This window comes from Mus caroli, unplaced genomic scaffold (genome assembly GCF_978045245.1).
Source record: "Mus caroli unplaced genomic scaffold, Mus_caroli_1 scaffold_18, whole genome shotgun sequence".
Lineage (NCBI taxonomy): Eukaryota > Metazoa > Chordata > Mammalia > Rodentia > Muridae > Mus > Mus caroli.
The window spans coordinates 85,761,067-85,781,872 of record NW_028227273.1 but is presented as its reverse complement, the minus strand read 5'-3'; the positions used below and the strand labels follow the sequence as shown (position 1 = coordinate 85,781,872).

The following is a 20,806-nucleotide window of genomic DNA, read 5'->3' as shown; positions in this document are numbered from 1 at the left end:
CGCCATGTCCCTATATAGTTCAAATTGACTACCTCCTGAGTGCTGGGATTTGATGCCCAGAGCACCAGGCCTGGCCTGCTCTGTATTCCTGTATTCCAGATTTCTCTTGTTATACATATTGCAGAGGTTAAAGTGTTTGGAGTCAAGACAGAGGATGTTCCAGTGTTGCAACGGTACCTGCACTGTTCTTCAGCAGAACAGAATAGGCGCAAATATAACGCGCAATACAGCTGCTCCCTGCCCTGTGTGACCGCTCAGCACCCAGAATGGGGCTACTGTAAGGAAATGAACTGTTGGTTGTATTGACTTTGGATGTAAGAAACAGCATATGTGCATGTTGAGCATCATGACCCTAGAGAGAGGTCAGAGCATCATCAAAGTAAAACCAAATTCAGTATTCTCTTCAGTGACTCTATTCTGCACCGCCCTGTGCTCTCTGTTAGCTCACAGAGCAAGACCAGGGGTCTTTGGTCGGTTTGTGAGTATGATGACTCCCTAACACAGAGAGTTGGGGGCTTAACATTTTGAAAGGATAAAATTAGTTCATACTTGTGTTAGTCTTTTGTTGCTGTGATGAAATGCATGATAAAGAAATGTACAACGGAAGAACAGGTTTTTTTTTGTTTGTTTGTTTGGTTGGTTGTTGTTTGTTTGTTTAGGCTGACTGTGTTGGTGCTTTCCATCCATCATCGCGTGACTATGTTGTACATCACTCCTGTGCGCTGAGTGGAGAAAAGCAGCTTACATCAGAGGGAAAAGGGTTTCTTAGGAACAAGCTATTATTCTCAAAGAGATGGCTCAAGGAACTTTCTTCCAGGTACTAGTCTCTACTTCCAATGCCCCCGTTTGGCTATGACATGGTTCCTTCCCTGCCACCCATCCTGCCTAGCTACCCCATCACCCTTGACAGCAACCCTAGCTGGGGACCATGCAACAGGAGCATCTCAGAAGATATTCATATCCAAACAGACTAGTACTTCCCTTTATTTAAACAAAAACTGACTAGAGACAAGTAGGACGGCCAGATCTGTGCTGGATTGTAAAGCACACACTTCAAATTGCAGAATAACCAGATCTGTGCTGGACTGTAAAGCATACACTTCAAATCGCAGAACTCCGTCTTTCCAGGAACATTTGTCAATTGACAAACACTTTGCAGAGAAACGGTATGCAGGAGCTTGCTTGTACATTTGTGAACGGCTTCTTTAATTAAAATAAATACTCTCCAAAGCTTTCTATCTTTGCACTCCAAGCTGTCTCGCAGGCAGAATGTCTAGCAAGACTTATTTCCAATCTGCAAATGAGCCAGTCTTGGAGTTGAAATTAGATTTTTGGACACATGTCAAATAAACAAGGAATGCATATTTTTTTTGACATTTCCTAGCATTGATTTTTCTTTCATAAATGCTTTTTGATGAGAAACGCTTTATAGATTAAAAATTAACATATCAACCTTGGCATGGTTCTACCCGGGGCATGTTTGTAGGTTCGGTATGGCAGAGCCTAGAGCTTTTGTGTTCAATGGCATCTATTTAGTCATCCTGATGGATGCTCATCTTGTCTGGTGTCTCCTTGCATACATCACGGTGCAAGCCACATCCAAGTGGAGTCTAGATTTTAACTCCATTTCTTTTTGAAAGAACCAACTCATTATAGCTGACAAAAAATATTTCATTATAATTTATGTATTTTCATAAAAATAAACCAAAATCTCCTTAAAGAACAGCAAAGGAAGCTAGGCATGGTGGCACACGCCGTGGTTCTGGAGAGGGCTTCCTTGGCTACCTATTGAGTTTAAGGCTAGCCAGGTGTACAGAAGAGCCTGCTGCACAATCCAAGCTGAAAACCAACGTCAGGAAGAACACAGAGAACCACCCCCCTCACCCTCACATCAGCGAACGCCTGTTGCCTTTTCATTTCTAAACTCAGTGTATGGATAAAGGGCTCTCTGTCCTATCAGCTATTTTGAGTTTCAATTCAATCATAACTTAAATCTTTGCATCTTCATTGACTCCTCCCCTACACAAAGACTGAAGGTAAGGGTCAGACTCTCACTTCACTAAAATCCCTAATAAGATCAAAGTCACCTTTTTTTTTCCCCGCCCCTAATGCAGCATGACCATACTCTGCATGTGTCTGTGAATCTAGGTTTGATGCTGGGTTGACAACTTAGAGCTTGCGAGATTTTAAGACTGGTTCTGAGGAATGCAGTGCAGAGCAACAGCTTTGCTCTACAGGACTCAGGAGGGGCCCGTGTTGATGAGGGACTGAGGCACATGCCACAGTGTCGCCCTTTGACCCAGCTCCCTGCTATGTAGGCACTATCTGTTAAAGAAAGGGGGACGGTTGAGGGCCTAAAGAAATGCCTTTTCATTTCCTTAGCAAAATACAGTTTTAAGAGGAGGAGCGATGGCTCAGTGGTTAACAGTCTTCCAGAGTACCCGGGTTCAATTCCCACTACCCACAGGATGGAGACAGTTGTCTGTAGCTCCAGTTCTCGGGGATTCTACACCCTCATCCAGACATACGTGCAGGCGAAACCCCAATGCACGTGAAATAAAAACACATTTATAAAAAAATATGCTTTTAAAGGTCTCTTTATTTTGTTTGATTTCCTTTTGGCTGATACTAAATCATGTCCCTGGGTTTCTAATTTAAAATGAAAAATTGTTCACTCAAATTCAGTTATTATAAAAAAATGTCTCTTGGATATATTCCAGTCCAAATAAGACAAATACGCTTGGTTTATCGGGGACACAGGAGGTTTGACTCTCATACTTCCCTTCATTCCTGGTCAGTGACTATGGTGGTGTTTTGTATTTGGCTGCTATTTTCCAGTATTAAGCACGTCAACATTTTGCATAGCAGGCATAAATGTTAGTGAGGTAGTTCTGATGCATTGTGAGGAGGCTGCAGGAAGAACAGTGCATCACAGACATTCCTCAGGAAATCAATTAATGCTTTTATGAGCCATAGTCTAAATACGATCAAAGTCTTAGCTCAGAATGGGGGAATGGGGTCAGGTTATTTGATCCATATATATATGGATGTGTATATATATATATATATATATATATATATATATATATATATATATGTCCTGGTGATATATAAATATTCTGTGCTCAGCAAAAACTAAAATTGCAGTGCTCCCAAGACTAAGAGAGAGCTCCCAAGAGTAAGAGATTTCATATGCCAGCGCGCACAAGCTCGCTACCTGGTGGCTGAGGGAGCCTTTGATAGGTACTTTCTGTAGTGGACTTTCTGTGCATCCCTACACAGACCATCAAATTGTAGGAGTGCTATTAAGACACCCTGTTATAAAAGTGTGTGAAGGCACTTACTTTCTGACCACATCTTTGTGAGGCTAAGGAAGCAGTTCTAATACTGGGATCGATGAGTGGAAAGCAAGTTTAGTTTATTTCTGATGCTTCTGCATTATTTGGGACACTCTGTCATCCATTTACTCCAGGGAACCTCAACCACATGACTTTACCGTGAAGAAGACTGTAGAATCGGGGCAGGAATATGGAGTGGGATAATCAGTACAAATTTCAACTCGAATCCTAGGAAGTGGTACCTTCTCTCAAATCATTGTTTACCTTAGCAATGAATCTGCCGTGACCACGACAGATCTGCCAGGCTATTGCCAGATGGACCTTGACTGTCACAGAAAACCTTCTAATAGCATGTTAGATAATGCTCACTGAGCCTTGGCATCTGGTGAGCTCAGAGACAGAAAGGCAGAAAGGGTCAGAGGATCTCATTTTCCAATGGACATGAATATGTGTTTGTACAACAGGGTCCTATATACTAACCATCCTACAGGCAGGTCTCTCTGCTTCTGTCACACTCTCAGAGGGATGCTCCCTCAGACTGTAACCTCATCGGACACCCTGAAGCACAACTCTCAGCCAAAGCCTTTGTTTGAGACTCCTGACCCTTAGAAGCTCTGGGACCTAATACATGTCCTAAGAAATGAGGGAATGGAGGGCTATTTGTTACACGGCATTAGCTAATGAACACAGCCCGACATTTCTTCTTCCGCAAACAACAAAACAGAACAAATCAAATTAAAACAAAGACTCATATTACCCAGATTTCCAAAGGACAAAGGGACGCCCAAATATAGCCCCCCTCGTCCCCTCCCCGCAGAGGTCAAGTTCGTTCCCAAACACACATGACCCAAAGGCATTGCAACCATTCAAACAACCTCTGAAGCAAATTCCTGAGCCAGGGAGATGGTTCAGTGGGCATTTGTCACCAAGTCCGTGACTCTGGGTGCTAGTGACCCCCAGGATCCACACCAAGTACGTGACTCTGAGTATGACCCTCCAGAACCCCCACAGTCAGAGGAGAGAACTGACTCCCACAAGCTATCTTCGTATTTTCACTCCAATATTAAATACATTTATTAAATTTTTAGAAAGTAATTTCTCAGGCTTTGCAGTTTAAATACACAGGCTGCTCATGAAGCCATGCTGTATTAAAAAAAAAAAAAAGGATTGAACCCAAATACACAAATACCACATGAATGTTTCCAAAATACAACACGACTTAAAACCTTGAAAGTTCTCACAGCAATGTAAGAAACAATGTAAAAACTAGGCCAAAGAAATCATCTTTCTCATGAAGCAATATTAAAAGTCAGCTTTATAGACAAAACCATTAGGATAACAGCAGACAGACAAATGAAATTAGCCATCAGTCTAAAATGACTGTAACTTGCTTGCAAAGAAAGTAGTTGACAGGATTCTGATTCCCAACTGTGGCAGCCAGCCTCAGGCCATCCACAGGCAGTGTGGACTACACCGTATGTGGTGGAGACCAAGGCTGGGGCTGAGGTTTGATTTATACAGCTTGTGAGGACAGTGAACTTCCCTGAGCCTTCATTTGCACGCAACTATGGTTATTAACCCAGAGGCAACTTTTGTTTGTTTTCCTTTCAGAGCATCAGGGCATCTATATTTCAACTTTTACTTCCTCTACCACACAACACTGTCTTTGTGAGGCACATCATAGGACACACAGCAAGCTTCGCTAGAACAACAAACGCTAACGTATGTACAAGAGACTTAACCAAGAGCCAGACCTGGGTACTAAGACATGGCTAGTTGTACCCTTCTTCAGAAAACTCATGAATCTGCAGTTCTAAAAGAAATGTTTCCCATCAAAGATCAACAGCAGATGGTAAATGCTGAGGTGAAAGGACTAAACAGTCCCCATGGGGACCTCGCTTCCTCCTCCACTTTTACTCTGAGGGCTTTGAGAAGACTTTCTCTGCCCCCCTGCATCAACTGAACATGGCAAGGAATATGTAAAGGTCTGGTGTGGGGGTTTCAAGCATCTTAAAACAAACATCCCAGCAAACAGAGCGCAGAACATCCCAGCACAATTCCTCCTTCCAACATAAATACAAACAGTTTCAGAGGTCGACTCCTCAGGAATGAAGAAGACAAAGAAAAAGCAATCTGTTTTTCTGTAATCAGTTCAATATGTCTGAACCTGGAAGGAAAATGCCAGCGGTCTTAAGAGTCTCCACGAAAGCAAGGTGCACACCACCAAGTGCCACTAGATGTGGTCAGTACTCACCCCGCAGCCCAGGCCGTTGCCCCCTTCGCAGGTGACTTTCCTCTGACCCTGTTCAGGTAGCAGTCCAGCTCCACAGCCAGGACGGGGGCACAGCACACCTCCCATTTGCAGCACGCATTCCTCAGCACCATACTGCTGGTACCTATTGTACTGGAAGAATCGAAAGGCAAGGTGAGCTTTGCATGGTGACCCAGAGCAGTCTCAGACAAGACTTATTTCTGCCTGAGGCTCCCAGTTAAAGGACTCTAGGATTGTCTTCTCAGTTCAGTTCAGGGAAGGATGCACATTTGGGGGGTGGGAGTAAGATGGTAGGGGGATCGTATTTGGGGGATTTGAGGATAAGGATATGGGGTAAAAGTGTGACCCAGCACAGTGAAAGTTTTCCATACTCAAAACAAAAATGAATTAGTTCGTAGTCAGACATGGTGCCAAATGCCTGTAATCCCAGCACTTGGGAGGTAGGGGCAGAACGATTAGGACTTTGTGGTTATCCCGGGATACAAGAAACTTTTCCTGAAAACCCAGGGAGAAAGGGGTATATACATTTAACATGTTTTTTCTTTAGAAAACAGATTTTTTTCCACCCAAATCTAGTGTTCTGTGACACTGTGTCCATAAACTATTCTAACTTTTAAGTACTATATGTATTTTAAATGATGAGTGCTATCAGTCTTTTAAGGTAATATATTTGTATGTTTCTATTCCAGATTTGATGAGGCTTTATTTATTTATTTATTTATTTATTTATTTATTTATTTATTTGAGACAGGGTTTCTCTGTGTAGCCCTGGCTGTCCTGGAACTCACTTTGTAGACCAGGCTGGCCTCGAACTCAGAAATCCGCCTACCTCTGCCTCCTGAGTGCTGGAATTAAAGGCGTGTGCCACCACCGCCGAGCTTGATGAGGCTTTATAATCACTTAGAAAACAGACCTCACAGTTGCTGACCACCTGTAAGTTGACAGTGGGCTTGAAGAAGAGGATTGTCAATCAAAGAGCATTCTCCTGCTATTCTGCCTGGTTCCCTTTCCACTGGCTTCATTATGAGAGTTTTCATGGTTATGGTGTCTCTTCATAGCAACAGAAACCCTTGTTAAGACACCAAGCCAGCCCTATGGTGCATTCAAAGCTTCCTGGACAGGAATGCAAGCAGATACAGACGTCTACGGGCCCAGAGAGAAGGTACAAAAAAGGTATGAGAGGGAAGATGGGTGGGAAAGGGGTCTGGTGGGGGAGACAGGAGCTCAAGGGATAGGGCTAGATCAGAAAAGCACTATCTCTGTATGTGTACATGAACACATTCATGTGCGCAAGGAAGGAGTCTTAGAAGGAGCAAGGCTTCTAAAGACATCCCCTCTAGGCTCTGTTCACAGCCTAGGTCTACAGCACCAGATCCCAACTTGGGACAGTCTCCAGGCCTGCCCACCATTGAAGAGACACCCTTAGGGCAGGGTGGATTCTGAGGTATCTTCCTTTATTCCCCTCTCCCCAGAAGTTCTGAGTGCCCTTTAATCTGGGAGACAGGAGACAGGTGAAATGTTCCCTCCTAATGGGATCCTGGACTTGGGGTATAATTCTGGAAGGCCTAGGGGATGCCCACTTCACTTTTGTCTCGAGCCCAATAGAAGAGTGGGTGACCAGGCTCACTGCAGCATCCTCCCTCCCCTCCACTGCCACTGTGAAACCACATACCCATGCCTTTGGGGTTTCTTTCTTGTCTGGGTTTGGGGTAGGGACAACTAGAAGCCATCTTCTCTTAGGTCATTTACTGAGTACCCTTTTGGGATAGCAGACCCTGAGACCCCTTCTGTCAGAGTTCTAGGCTGTTCCCCACAGAGACTGCTGTGTGTTTATGTGTCACTGTGATAAAAACACTGACCAAAACAAACTTTTGGAAGCAAGGATTTACCTGGCTTACCGGTTACAGCCTATCATCTAGGGAAAGGAGCCTGGAGGCAGGAACTGAAGCAAGCAGCATTGTCCCTCTGGGCCTCTGCTTCAGTTCCTGCTTGCTTCCTCTGCCTTGCTCAGAGGCTTTTCAGATATAGTCCAGGCCCACCTGCCTAGGGATTGTGCCCCTCACAGTGGGCTAGGCTCTTTTATATTAATTAGCAATGTTTTAAAAAAGAACCTACCCCATAGACATGTCCACAGGCCAGTGTGAGAGAGGTAATTCCTCATTTGAGGTTCTCTCTTCCTAGGTAGTTCTGGTTCATGTCACGCTGTCAAAAACTAACCAGGGCTCTGTGCTTCTGGACTGTTGTACCCCTGACTTTTTGTCTGAGCTCAGGTCCCCATAGTGGTGTCCTCGCCCGTGGAAGACATCTGGAATTCCACGGGAACACGGCGCTTCTGATACTGTTCTGACACTATTGGACCATTTTGGCTTCTAAACTCAGGTCACTGAAGTGGATTTGCTAAGTTATTAACTGATTTATGTAGCCTTTGCTGAGAGTCCACCCCGTATCCATCAGATACTCCCGAGAGTCCAATTTGAGGATGGAGCACTGAAGAAAGCGAGGAGCCCTGTCCTCATCTGTGAGACGATCACACCAAATGCTGAAAGATGAACATGAAAGGGTTCTGAGGGGCTGTGAGTGAGGGGAATGATAAAGAAGATTGGGATGGGCTCCCCGGGAAGCCAGTCATGGTGAGTATAAGCAGTGTTTGGGGAAAGCCTTACAGACAAGGCACGCTTCAGTAGATATCTGAAGGAGATGTGAAAGTAAGCCTGCGGCTCCCCAGGGAAGGAGTTCTGCAGCCGGAACAGCAGATGGTACAAAGGTCCTGAGGCCGTAAATACTTGGCTGTTTTGAGCAGTACTTGTAAGAGCAGTGGGATTGAAACTGATTGAGCCAGGAAGTGTGAGAGACAGTGAAGGCAGAAGGTTCACGGGGCTCCTGGATGTTGGGGTCCCTGACGGCTATTGTAAGAACTCTGACTGTTTCTCTAAAAGATACCAGGAGCCTTGGAGAGCTCTGAGTAGAGGATTGGTATGACTTGACTGATGTTTTAAAGGCATCTGCCTGACAGATACACTCAAAATAGACTCTAAAGGGCATAGGGGATGCAGGAAGCAGAGATGCTTGCCCAAGCTCTCTTTGGCAGTCACTGTGAGTGCTGATGGCAGCCTGGACCAGGGAGGTGGTGTGGAGGTGGGATCACTGGCTGAAGCTGGACACACGGAAAGGCAAAAACAATAGAACTTTCAGGCAGATTGCTTGCCTGGTATGAGACAAAGAGGAGTCAAGTTTGAGTGTGATACATTTCCCTTAGAAGGTGGGAAGGGAGGGAATATACTGGAATGAGGTATAGATGTGTGTATGTGTGTGTTTGTGTGTGTGTGTGTGTGTTATGGGAGTACAAAAAAGAAGTCATTACTTCTGTCACACTTATGTTCAATTCTGACACCTCATACACAAGTACCTGGGAATGTCCCCTGAATGGCTTAGTTAATTTAGAAGGTGTAGGTTGTGGATACACATTGAAAGTTCTCCTCTGTTCTCTCACTGTTCTGGTCCCATCCAAACAAGACAGGGGACCCGAATGAACCTCTTTATGTACATGCTAATGACCTCTACACACAGTGGTATGCACAATGTGTTTCCTCAATGACATAGTCTAAGGTCACATATTATAAGTAAATCTTCATGGGAGGTGGCTTTCTGGAAAATATAAGCTATGTAGTTATTAGTGTAGGAAATGAGGTATTTCATTGAGTGATTAGATATTTATACAATTGAAAAACCTTGTATTCTCTCTCTTTCTCTCCCCCTACCTATATATTCAATGTGAAATTTACAACTAAGCTATCTCTAGCCCACTGTGCTTATGAGATAGAGCCTTGTACTGGGGTCCATGCTGGCCTGGACCTTGAGGTAGTTCTCCTGCCTTGGCTTCTCAAGTGCTGGGGTTCCAGGTACAAGTCAAGCCCCCAGTTTTCTCACCCATGTTTTAAATTAGACACCCTCTTTCCCTTTCCCCTTTTCTTCCACACAGATTTCTCCTTAGTGTGGGGCTTTGTCTTGAGAAGAAAATTTGGCTGGCTAGATCTTTTGAGACTGGGCGAGTTCAGTCCCTTTGAAATAATTTTATGCAGATTCTCTACATCCATACAGTATCTATCTATCTATCTATCTATCTATCTATCTATCTATCTATCTATCTATCTAGGTATAGGTATAGGTATAGGTATAGGTATAGGTATAGGTATAGGTATAGGTATAGGTATAGGTAAAGGTAAACTGTGAACCTTGAACGATGGCTTACCAATAGTTTGTATACACTGTAAGAAGCTGCATATGTATCAAAAGATGGCCTAGTCGGCCATCACTGGAAAGAGAGGCCCATTGGACATGCAAACTTTATATGTCCCAGTACAGGGGAATGCCAGGGCCAAAAAAATGGGAAAGGGTGGGTAGGGAAGTAGGAGGGAGGGTATGGGGGACTTTTGGGATAGCATTGGAAATGTAATTGAGGAAAAGATCTATTAAAGACAAAAATTAAAATAAAAAAAAAGAAAAACCAAATCTAACTAAACCAAAACATAAATAAATTAGTCACATGAAAAAAAAAAGAATAGAATGAATTAGTGGACTCTAACTATTAAGTCTCAATAATTAATTCAAAAAATCTAATAAAATAATAGCAATGGATATTAATAATAGTGATTTAGAATGAATTTATCTATATAAATAAGTTTCAAAATAATTGTTCTTAATTGGGGGTGCAGTTTACTGGTAAAGCCCTTACCTAGCGTGTATAATGGCCTGGGTTTCATTCTCCAGCAGCAGCAGCAACAACAATGCACGTACACATACCACAAACGACACACATATACACACACACCATATCCTCCCCACAAAGGACACACATATACACTCACACCATATCCTCCCCACAAAGGACACACTTATACACTCACACCATATCCTCCCCACAAAGGACACACATATACACTCACACCATATCCTCCTCACAAAGGACACACATATACACTCACACCATATCCTCCCCCCACCCCCACAAGTATCTGTTGATCTTATCACCTGATAACTGCTTCTTCAGCTCTTTAATTTACTCAAAGAACCTCACTACCCTGATCCTGGGACAAAGGCTTTTTCCTAGGCAGATGTTAACTACAGACCAGGGCTGATAGCAGATCAGAGTCTTACGGACTTCATTCATTCATGGTTGTCTCAAATGCCAATGCTGTGCACAAAGCTATGCTCTTCTTTCTGCTCATCAGATAAAAGTGTAACTGTTATTTTACTTCTGATAAACTCAAGAGCACTGGATACACAATTTGTTTTCTAAGGGAAGACAAATACTTCAACATATGCCTATGATTTCCAGTGATTAAAAATCACATGCAGAATTTTAATGTGCCAATTGAAAGCATATTTGTGTGTGTGTGTGTGTGTGTGTGTGTGTGTGTGTGTGAATGTGTGCATTGTTGTGCGCATACAGAAGCCAGATGGCATTGGATGTCCTGAAGTAACAGGCCTCATTTTATTTGCTTGACACAGGGTCTCTTAACGAACTTGGAACTTTCCAGGTTGGCTAGGATGCTTGGCCTGGGAGCCTCATTTGTCTTCTGGTTTCCTTCCTCACATCCCTGGTGTTACTAGTACTTCTAGCTACAGTCAAGTTTTAAGGGGTTCTAGGAATTTGAACTCAGGTCTACATTTTGCTCAACAAGTACTCTCTTTTTAAAAAAATTATTTATTTATTTATTTATTTATTTATTTATTTATTTATTTACTGTATTCACAGTTGCTCTCTTCAGATACACCAGAAGAGGGCATCAGACCTCATTGCAGATGGTTGTGAGCCACCATGTTGTTGCTGGGAATTGAACTCAGGACCTCTGGAAGAAGAACAGTCAGTGTTCTCAACCACTGAGCCATCTCTCTAGCCCTCAACAAGTACTCTTATCCATTGAAACATCTCCCCAGCCCAGCCCAGCCCAGCGCAGCCCAACCCAACCCACCCAGCACACACACACACACACACACACACACACACACACACACACATACACACCATTATTCTATGAAATTTGTAAGTAAAACTTTGACCTAAAACTAATAATGTGATAGTATTTGAAGAAAGCTTAATGCCCTAAGGAAATAATTTAGGCATGTAATTAGCAAATAGCCTTGTTTAGTTTCTTTCAAGATATGACCCACATTTCCACAGACTCCCTTTAACCTCTCATGGGCATGACAAACAGATTTTAGTGGGAGCACAACACTCTAGCTTCATGGAGAGCATAGACAGAATGCTAAGTAGAGCAGAATATCTATGTTTACTTCAGTGTAAAATTTATGGAATTGTGGTAGGTAATTGATAAATGGATTCCAAATGGCAAAACCAGCTGTTCTTTTAATGCTTTTTGCGTTGTTTCTGTGGGGGTTATTTTTACTTTCCAACCTTGGATATCACTTTATAAACAGACCTAATTTGGAGAATGTCATTACATGGTAACATAGACTAAGCCTAAGAAAATCAAAGCAAGTAATTAGCCACAAATAACTTATTGCTTGCCTTTGGAATACATGGTGTGTGTGTGTGTGTGTGTGTGTGTGTGTGTGTGTGTGTATGTGTGTATGTGTGCTAATATTACATTGTCAAACTTCTAATTTAAGCTTTGGTTAAATCAGGTTTGCAGATTTTCAGATATAATTCCATAAAGTGGATAGTTCACAGATAACTTCTATCTCACTTTTCCTGTTGTCAAAACACCTGGAAAAAAGCAACCAAAGAAGGAAGGGCTTATTTTGGCTCGGTTTCAAGTGTATTATGCTGGGGACGTCAAAACAGCAAGAGCTTGAAGCAGCTGATCATATTATGTCTGCTGTCAGCAAGAAGAGAGTACTGAACACTTGTGCTCAGTGTAGGGAATGGTGGTGCCCACAGTGGTCAGGTCTTCTCATCTTAGTCACCCCCACAGGCATGTCCTTTCCCTCAGTGATTCTAACTCTCAAGTTGATAATTGAGATCAACTATTGTGTCTAAAATAATTTATATTTTATTACATAATATTTGCAAAACATTTTTTTAAAAAAATAATCATGCCAAGAAAGCATGTGACACTTCACCCAAGGAAATAACAAATCATTTGCTCATAGTTCATAGAAACATAATGACAGATGTATTGTTAGAATGCCTCACCTCTGTAAGATTTTAGCTTATTGTTATGCTTTCTACCTTATTTGTGGAATAAAAGTTCCATCTTTTTGTGTGTACTCTCATAGATTTCTTTTTTTAAAAAAGAAGAAGTATTCATTTGAAAGTACCAGGCTCATTGGGGTTTCAACAAAATCTTGTTTTAGGATTCTAAATAATGAGTCATGGGATAGTATGATGAAACAGATCCTGTATTTTGTTGGCCTGAAGGCAGTTAGAAGAGTTACGCTGAGCAGATTATCATTTCATAATGAGGCAGAGGTCACTGGCTCAAGCCCCATGTGGGCCAGTGATCTCCCTTTGTCTTCTTTTTAACTGACTGACTGCATGCTAAGTCCATGAAAGAACATGGGTGATGGCCTGAGGGGTCATGCTAGGAGAGAGTGTGCTTTTGTGGCCTCCTGTTTTCTGTTTCACTCTTGGGCTTAATTTGCATGCTTTCCCAGGGAAAGTGAAGCAAGAAAGGAAATCTAGATTTTTTTAAAAGTCAGAGAAATGTTAAGAACAGAGGAAGGAGGCTGAGACCAGGATGGGGTAAGGCTGGCAGATGTTCTGTGAAAGTGAGTCAGGCCTTGTCAGCCATCCAGGAGCTGCCTGCCCCCAGGCAACTGCTTGGAGACTGGTTTTGTGCTGTCCTGGTGTTTTCCAGAGCATCCTTTTGGGGGCACTCAGATACAGCTATTAGGCCTCTTTTGCCTTCTGGCATGGATTCTGGCTTCTGTTAACTGAAGCTGTATGAGGGTGGTCCTTGGGGTAGGTGGGTGTGGCACTCGCCCTCCCTGGATCACTGGGAGAAGAACTGGTGCTCTGTGCCACACACCCGTGCTAGCCCTTTGGCTACTGGCTGAATCCTTCCCATAGGAAGTGATGGGTGAAGCCTTGAGGTCACAAGGATGCACAGTCTGAAGTCAACATTAGAACTTGGCATGGCACAGTATCTCCATTTTCCTTCCTTTTTCCATTTTGGTGAAAAGAGAATACAAACAAACAAAAGTCATTTTTTCACTGTTCCTTAGTCACTCACTAAAACCTAACAAAACCCCACGTATTGTTTACTTGCTTGGGTTAAAAATGCCAAGAACAACTATGTAAGAGACCAGTAACATTTTCTAAAAATTTCCCCTTGCTATACAGAGAATACCCTATTTTTCCCATATGCATTAAAAGATTATTATTATTATTATTTTTAAAAGTACTCCTAAAATCGTCTGTAATCTCCTCCTAATTTTTCATCATTTGCAGGTTGTTAGTCTGCGGGAGTTAGTGATGGTCTCAGTGTTGGCTCCTGTCACCTGCTGAGCCTGTTCTCTATGCCATTTCCAGTAATGTTCTTTGCATCCCTGGACATCTGTCGGCTGCTGCTGAAGTGGATTGGTTAGAGGAAGGGCTGGGCCTTGTGTACTGAGTAGGAAAAGCAATCATTAGGATGGAGGAATCGGATGCAAGGAGAAAGCACACCAGTGTACGCCGGAGCAATGACTGGGGGCGACAGACAGAATCCTGGACTGTCATTTAGGAAGCCCATCAGATACTTGAAATGAGATGGTGCCAAGAATTTGTATCTCAACTTCTGGGGGTGGTAGAATCTTAGGGGAGGAAGTGGAAAACGACGAGCTTCTCTGTTTCTTCTGTGCTCTGTTAAGAACTGCAGGGTGTCTTCAGGGAAGACAAGGCTAGGAAGGCAGGAACCATGAAAGATCTCTTCCTCCCCAGGGTTTTTAGCTGATGTGACTTGCTGAGACTCTGTAAGCAGGAGCTCCTAGCTGTCTTGATGGGCACAGCCCTTGCACTGCTGCCTTTATATACAATATGTTTCCCTTTGCCTTTGTTCCAGAGAAAAAGCTTGGAGTAGTATTAGGTTAGTTGGCAAGTCTAAGCCCCACCCTGTAGAGAAGTAGAATTTGGCTCTGATTTTCTCAGAACGTGCTGTGGTCCTTATGGCTGACCCCACCTTCCTTTCTCTGTCTCCCTGTCCTCCCAGTTGAGGATGTTCATAGTTCTCCCTTCATTTCAGAATATGTCTCTTGATTCAGTGCTGAGGCAGGCCTGAAGGTTTCCAGGGGGCTTAGAGGCCGGTAGAAGGGAGCTGCTGGGTGCCCCTTGTTCACAAGTGTTGTGTAAGGCCCTGGGTGAGACACTGGAACAGGTTCATTCCAGCGAACACTTAGTTAATGAACCCATCAGAACCTGAATGACTCAGAGGTTTTTATAATGATTTTCCTGGTCTTATCTAGATGGTCTTGTATCTACTGTGACCTACCCTTGAATGTGAGCCAGCCTGTAGTGTGAAGGGGCCTTCTTCGGTGAGAGATGCGGGTGGTTCAGAGGAACATGTGTTTTCCTGCAGAGATCATCAGAGGGCATCTGCCCCACTCCTTACATTGTGCCCTGCTGAATGCTGACTTTTGGTGTGTGTCTGCTGTTACTGTCACAATCTTCAGTGCCATTAACCATTCTCCAGCATGCATCAATTTTGGCTCTTCCCCTCTCTCCTCCATCTTTCCTTGTGATCCTGATTCATGAGAAACAAACTGTCCTGTGTAGTCAGCTTCTTAAAATGTTCCCCCTTTTCTTGACTTACCCCAAACTCTTCCATCTCCCTCAGTCTTATAGATTTCCTGGAGCCCTGTGCAGCCTCTTTCTTACCTTTTCCTTTCCACTACTGTCCTTGTGAGTGGATGCTGGATACAGCCCTTCACTCTTGGAAGAATAGCCTCTGGCTCAGTCTGCAAGCTCAGCTCTTGGCTTTGTGGTTATTCTAGGGAACTTGAACTCCTTCCTGTTTGGTGAACCATTTACTGATGTGCTCTTTCAGGCTGATCTCATCATCTCTGTGATGTTTCCCATAGTTCTCTTTAGGCCTTATCTCCTCAAGAGGAGGGACCAACTCTTAGTACTTCCCTCCCAAGGAGCATCCTCTATTTTTCTAAACTTTTAAATCAAGATATGCACATGACTTAATTCAACCTCAGGGGGTCTTTTGATTATTGGGTCTCACATTTCCCCTTGTCCTCTTCAAATTTAATTACCAGTCTGACTTAGATTTTCATTATCCATCACCATAAATGCTGCCTAGAAAACATAGATATCCACAGCCCTGTTTGCTCAAGAACTCTGGGGAAAACCCTAGGCTTAGTAATGTGTCTTCCACCTTGGGCCTTGTGGTACTTTGAATGAGAGTGGCTCCCATAGTCTCATATATTTGAGTACTTTGCCCTCAGTTAGTAGACCAGTTTGGGAAGGATTAGGAGGTATGACTACATGGGAGGAGGTGTGGCCTTGTTGGGGTGGGTGTGGCCATACTGGAGGAGGTGTGTCATTGGGAGGGTAGGTTTTGGAGTTTCAAAAGATCCTTGCAATTCTCACTGCTCCTTCTCTCTGCTTTGTGCTGTGGATCAAGATGTAAGCTCTCAGCTATTGCTCCAATGCCATGCCACCCTGCCTGTCCCATAGATGTTATGCTACTTACCATGACACACATGAACTCCTATCCCTCTGAAACTGCAAGCCTCAAATAAACCCTTCTGTAAGTTGCCTAGGTCATGTGTTTTATCAGAGCAATAGGGAAGTAACTGACACAAGCATGGGCCCACTGAAAACACATGTACATGTAAACATGTACACACATAAACATGCACACACATACACACATAAACATGCACACATGTATACACATAAACATGTACACATGTACACACAAAAACATGCACACATGTATTCGTTGCTCTCCGTTGAAATGATGCAGTTGATTTCTTAGTCATCCATCACAATTTCCACACTGATCACACACATCAGGTGGAGGTGTAAATGTCCCTTGTTTGGTGCTATGTTGGTCCTCTAGTGGCATGTTTTCTTTACTTTCTTCCCAATCTGCTCATGTCCCATTTCCCTTCCACTGGTCAGGGATGGTAGGCTTGAGAGTAAAGCAGGTCCACTCTCAGGAAACCAACACAAGTTGCCTTCCTTCCTGCAGCTGCAACTCACCGGCACCTGAAAGGCAGACCTTCGGAGGACTCTCCAGACCTCAAGTGTTTCACAATTGATACCTGCTTTGGGACTCAAATCCAATTTTATAGTCACTCTATTCATCTGCGATGTTTAAAAATCCTTGTCCAGTGGCTGAGTCTCTAAGACTGAACTGTGAGCATAAATCAGAAAAAGAACAAGAAGCCAAAATAAATGTATCAGGAGCTGGAGAGATGACTTAGAGGTTAATAGCACCGACTGCTCTTGCAGAGGATCTAAGCTTGAGTCTCAGCACCCACATGGTGGCTCAGAACCATCTGTGACTCCAGTTCCAGGGGATTTGATGCCTTCCTTCTGTTCTCTGTGGGCATTGCATGGACATGGCACATAGTTATACACACAGGTAAAAGACAATAAATTAAAAAATTGAGCCAGGCAGTGGTGGCACACGCCTTTAATCCCAGCACTTGGGAGGCAGAGGCAGGTGGATTTTTGAGTTCAAGGCCAGCCTGGTCTACAAAGTGAGTTCCAGGACAGCCAGTGCTACACAGAGGAACCCTGTCTCGAAAAACAAAACAAAACAAAACACAAAAAAATAAAAGAAAATTAAAGTTTAAATTATTCTAAATCTTTTATTTCAGAAGGGAATGGTTAATAGAACTTAGTGATTATTTTGTAGATTTGTATATGCACATTTGTGTATGCACATTTGTGTGTGAACATGTGTATGCATATGAGTATGTACATACATGCATATATGTGTGTTTGTATGTACATGTGTGCATGTATACATGTGTGATATGCATGCATGTTTACGCGTGTACATGTGTGCATATTTATGTGTATATGTGTGTGCATGTTTATGTGTATACATGTGTGCATATTTATGTGTATACATGTGTGCATGTTTATGTGTGTACATGTTTACATGTACATGTGTTTTCATGTTTGTATATGTATATAGGTATGTGCTAGCATGTGGAAGCCAGAAATCAAGCTCAGGTCAATACCTGCCTCAGGATTCCATCTACCTTGTATTTTGAAACATGTTCCCTCACTGGCCTGGAGTGTAGACTAGATGGCCAGTGGTGCCAGATCCTCCTGTCTATGCCTCCATGCCACCCAGCACCTGGATTTTAGGTGAATGTCACCACACCCAGCTTTCTTTATCTGAGTTCTGGGGACTGAACTTGGCTTTTTGAGCTTCAGTGGCAAGCAATCTATCAACTGCACTGTCTTCTCAACCTAGTGTGGTGGTTTGAATATGCTTGGCCCAGGGAGTGGCACTATTAGGAGGTATGGCCTCGTTTGAATAGGTGTGTCCTTGTTGGAGGAAGTATGTCACTGTGGGGGGGCGGGCAAAAAGAGCTTCTTCCTAGCTGCCAGAGAATGCCAGTCTTCTGACTGCCTTCAGATCAAGATGTAGAACTCTTGGCTCCTTCTTGAGTACTGTGTCTGCCTGGATGCTGCCATGCTTCCTGCCATGATGATAATGGACTGAACCTCTGACTCTATAAGCCATCCCCAATTAAATGTCCCTTATGAGAGTAGTCTTGGTCATGGTGTCTCTTCTCAGCAGTGGAGACTGTAACTAAGACACCTAGTGATTCATTTTTAATCCAAATCTCAAAATGCCCAGTAAAGACTGATGAAAATAGAAAAAAGTCACACAGGAAGAAGTAATAGTTGGCTTGTATGTGTCTCATGAAGCCCTGGATGCAGTCAGGACCCAGGATCTGTGTCAGCCCTATCAAGTTGTGTGTTAGATGGACCTAGGTTTATTTTAAGGTCTACTCTGTTGCTGGTACTTGATTGTATTGGCGGATGTAAACAATAGTTACAACCAGAAACACGCAATCCTGCTTGTTACAGAAACACTGGGAAATGTCTCAACATTTTTCTTCCTGTAAGAAGGAAAACCCAGGTTTCTGAGACCAAGTGATTTCTCTGAGGACAACGTGACACACATTTGTATGTAGGTTTCATCTTGTTACCCACTGTATGCTGCCTGGAGCACATAGGAAATCTAGAGAGTGTCCCTAGTTCCCAAGAGCCATCACACCCCTGTAGAAATAGACTTGCTTCTTCTCCAGAGCCTCACTGTGACCTGTGTGAGATGCTGCTGGTCTTGTGTTTCATTAAAATGTCACTGTTCCCTACTGATCTGCCCTGTTTATATCAGTCATGGAGGAAGTCCAGAAAGTGCATGTCATCTGTTCTTAGTGACCCTGAACTTCCCACAAGGAAGGCTTTGTGCACACTGCCCCTCCCTGCGCCCCACCATCTTTCAGCTGCCTCAACCTCTGAGACTTGTCCCATGTCTCAAGACTACAGCTCCTTCTCCATAAGTACCTTTTCATATTTTTCATAGTCTCCCCTATTGACTCTCGATGGCAAGGCCCAAGGACATCCTGTCTCCTCTTCTCCTCTAGCCCACTCATCAGCATTCATTCCTAGACACCAGGCTGCATATACTGTGCTCTACCACTCTTTCCCCATTGGCTTCTGGCTCCTCCCTTCTCTCATTCTCCTCCCAGTTCTTCCATGGCTAGCTCACGATTGCCCTCCAAGTTTTCTGCAGTGAAGGTTCCAGATGAGCCTAGTGGTTATCCATCCCAATTCAGTAGCTTCACTGTTTCTGCCCTCATCCTAACTTAGCCAGAACATGTCTATGTCTACATAACAGAACTTACTTTCCCAGCCTAACGTGATTCTTATGGGAATTCCTTTTTTTTTTTTTTTTTTTTTTTTTGCGCTTCTATCCATTATAACCTAAAATGATTCCTAGCACACAGTAGGTGCTGAAATTCTTAGTATACAGTAGGTGCTCATTATATTCTTTCCCATCTTCCTTGGAATGTAATGAGAGAAGGAAGAAAGTTTGGGTTTTCTAGGACATAGACATCAATATTACAGTGATGTACTTACTATATTGCCATAACTAATCAGGGCAATATTAATTTTGATTATTGCTTGATTAAATTTTAGGAGAATGCAAAGTGGCTCAACTTGCATGCAAATCTAAGAAGATTATTACAGTTAGCTTCTTTTCCTATTAATTACACAGTGAGTCTGAAATAAATATGGAAACAATTTGCAAACATTGGTGTAAGTTAGAGAGAAGGCTCCATTATCTGAACAGAGCACTCGGGTAACAAGTTCTTTCAAGAAGTCTAAGGTTCTCAATAAAAATAGCTGTGAGGTTATTGTGCAGATGAATGCATGGAGGATCCAGGTAACAACTCATGCCTGTAATGTAGGGAGATGTAGCTTGGACTTGAGTGAACATTTATATCTGCAATTCTAGAAGCTTACACTATAAGGAATCAAGGAGGCACACTGTGACTTTCTAACTCAATGATGTGGAAAAGACCCCAATTGCTTATCTTTCCCTGGCCTTTTCTGGTTTTAATCTCATCTCAGTAACGGGCAATGGTGCTTTGCCATATACGCATACTGTGATGGTTGACTTCACTGTCAACTTGATGAGTTCTAGAGCCACTCAGAAGATGGGTCTTAGCACATGCCTGTGAGGGGGTATCTTTGTTACAAGGAATGAGGTGGGAAGCCACGCCCACTGTGGGCAGAATCATTCCCTGGCCTGTGTGAGTGGAGAAGGAGAGCTGAGCAGCAGGAAACAGTCACCCCTCCGTGCTTCCTGACTGGATGTGACCTGAGCAGACACTTTCAGCTTCAGTCTCCATCACTTACCTTCCTTTACCCTGGAACAGAGGGGCAGAACAAACCCTTTGTCTCTTGAGTTGCTTTTTACAGGGGTGTCTTAGCATAGCAACAAGTAAGGAAGCTTAGACACATAACAAACCAAACTACAACCCAGAATCCATTGGCAAATGGAGTCAATGCAATTCCAGTTGCCTTTGGAATTGGTTAGGGTTGGCAAAGAGTAAGATTCAACGGCAGCTTCCCAGTTAGGCCAGCCAAAACTGTTAATTATTTAGTGTAAGTATTGCAAGGGCAATTTAACACCAAGATTAACATACTGATATAGACTCTGTAGGTTTCTAGAAGGATTAAGAGAGGTTCAGTTATCCCTTGGTT

At 43.2% G+C, this 20,806-nt stretch overlaps 1 protein-coding gene across 5 annotated transcripts in view; it reads right to left on the bottom strand.

Moving 5' to 3' along the window:
• The window catches only part of Prkn (parkin RBR E3 ubiquitin protein ligase), a 1,247,011-nt gene that overhangs the window by 190,907 nt on the left and 1,035,298 nt on the right, over positions 1-20,806 (bottom strand). For all 5 annotated transcript variants that reach the window (XM_029471043.2, XM_021186390.3, XM_021186389.3 and 2 more), the window contains one exon: positions 5,593-5,742. In XM_029471043.2, the coding sequence (XP_029326903.1) occupies positions 5,593-5,742 (150 nt within the window). The remainder of the gene's footprint in view (positions 1-5,592; positions 5,743-20,806) is intronic.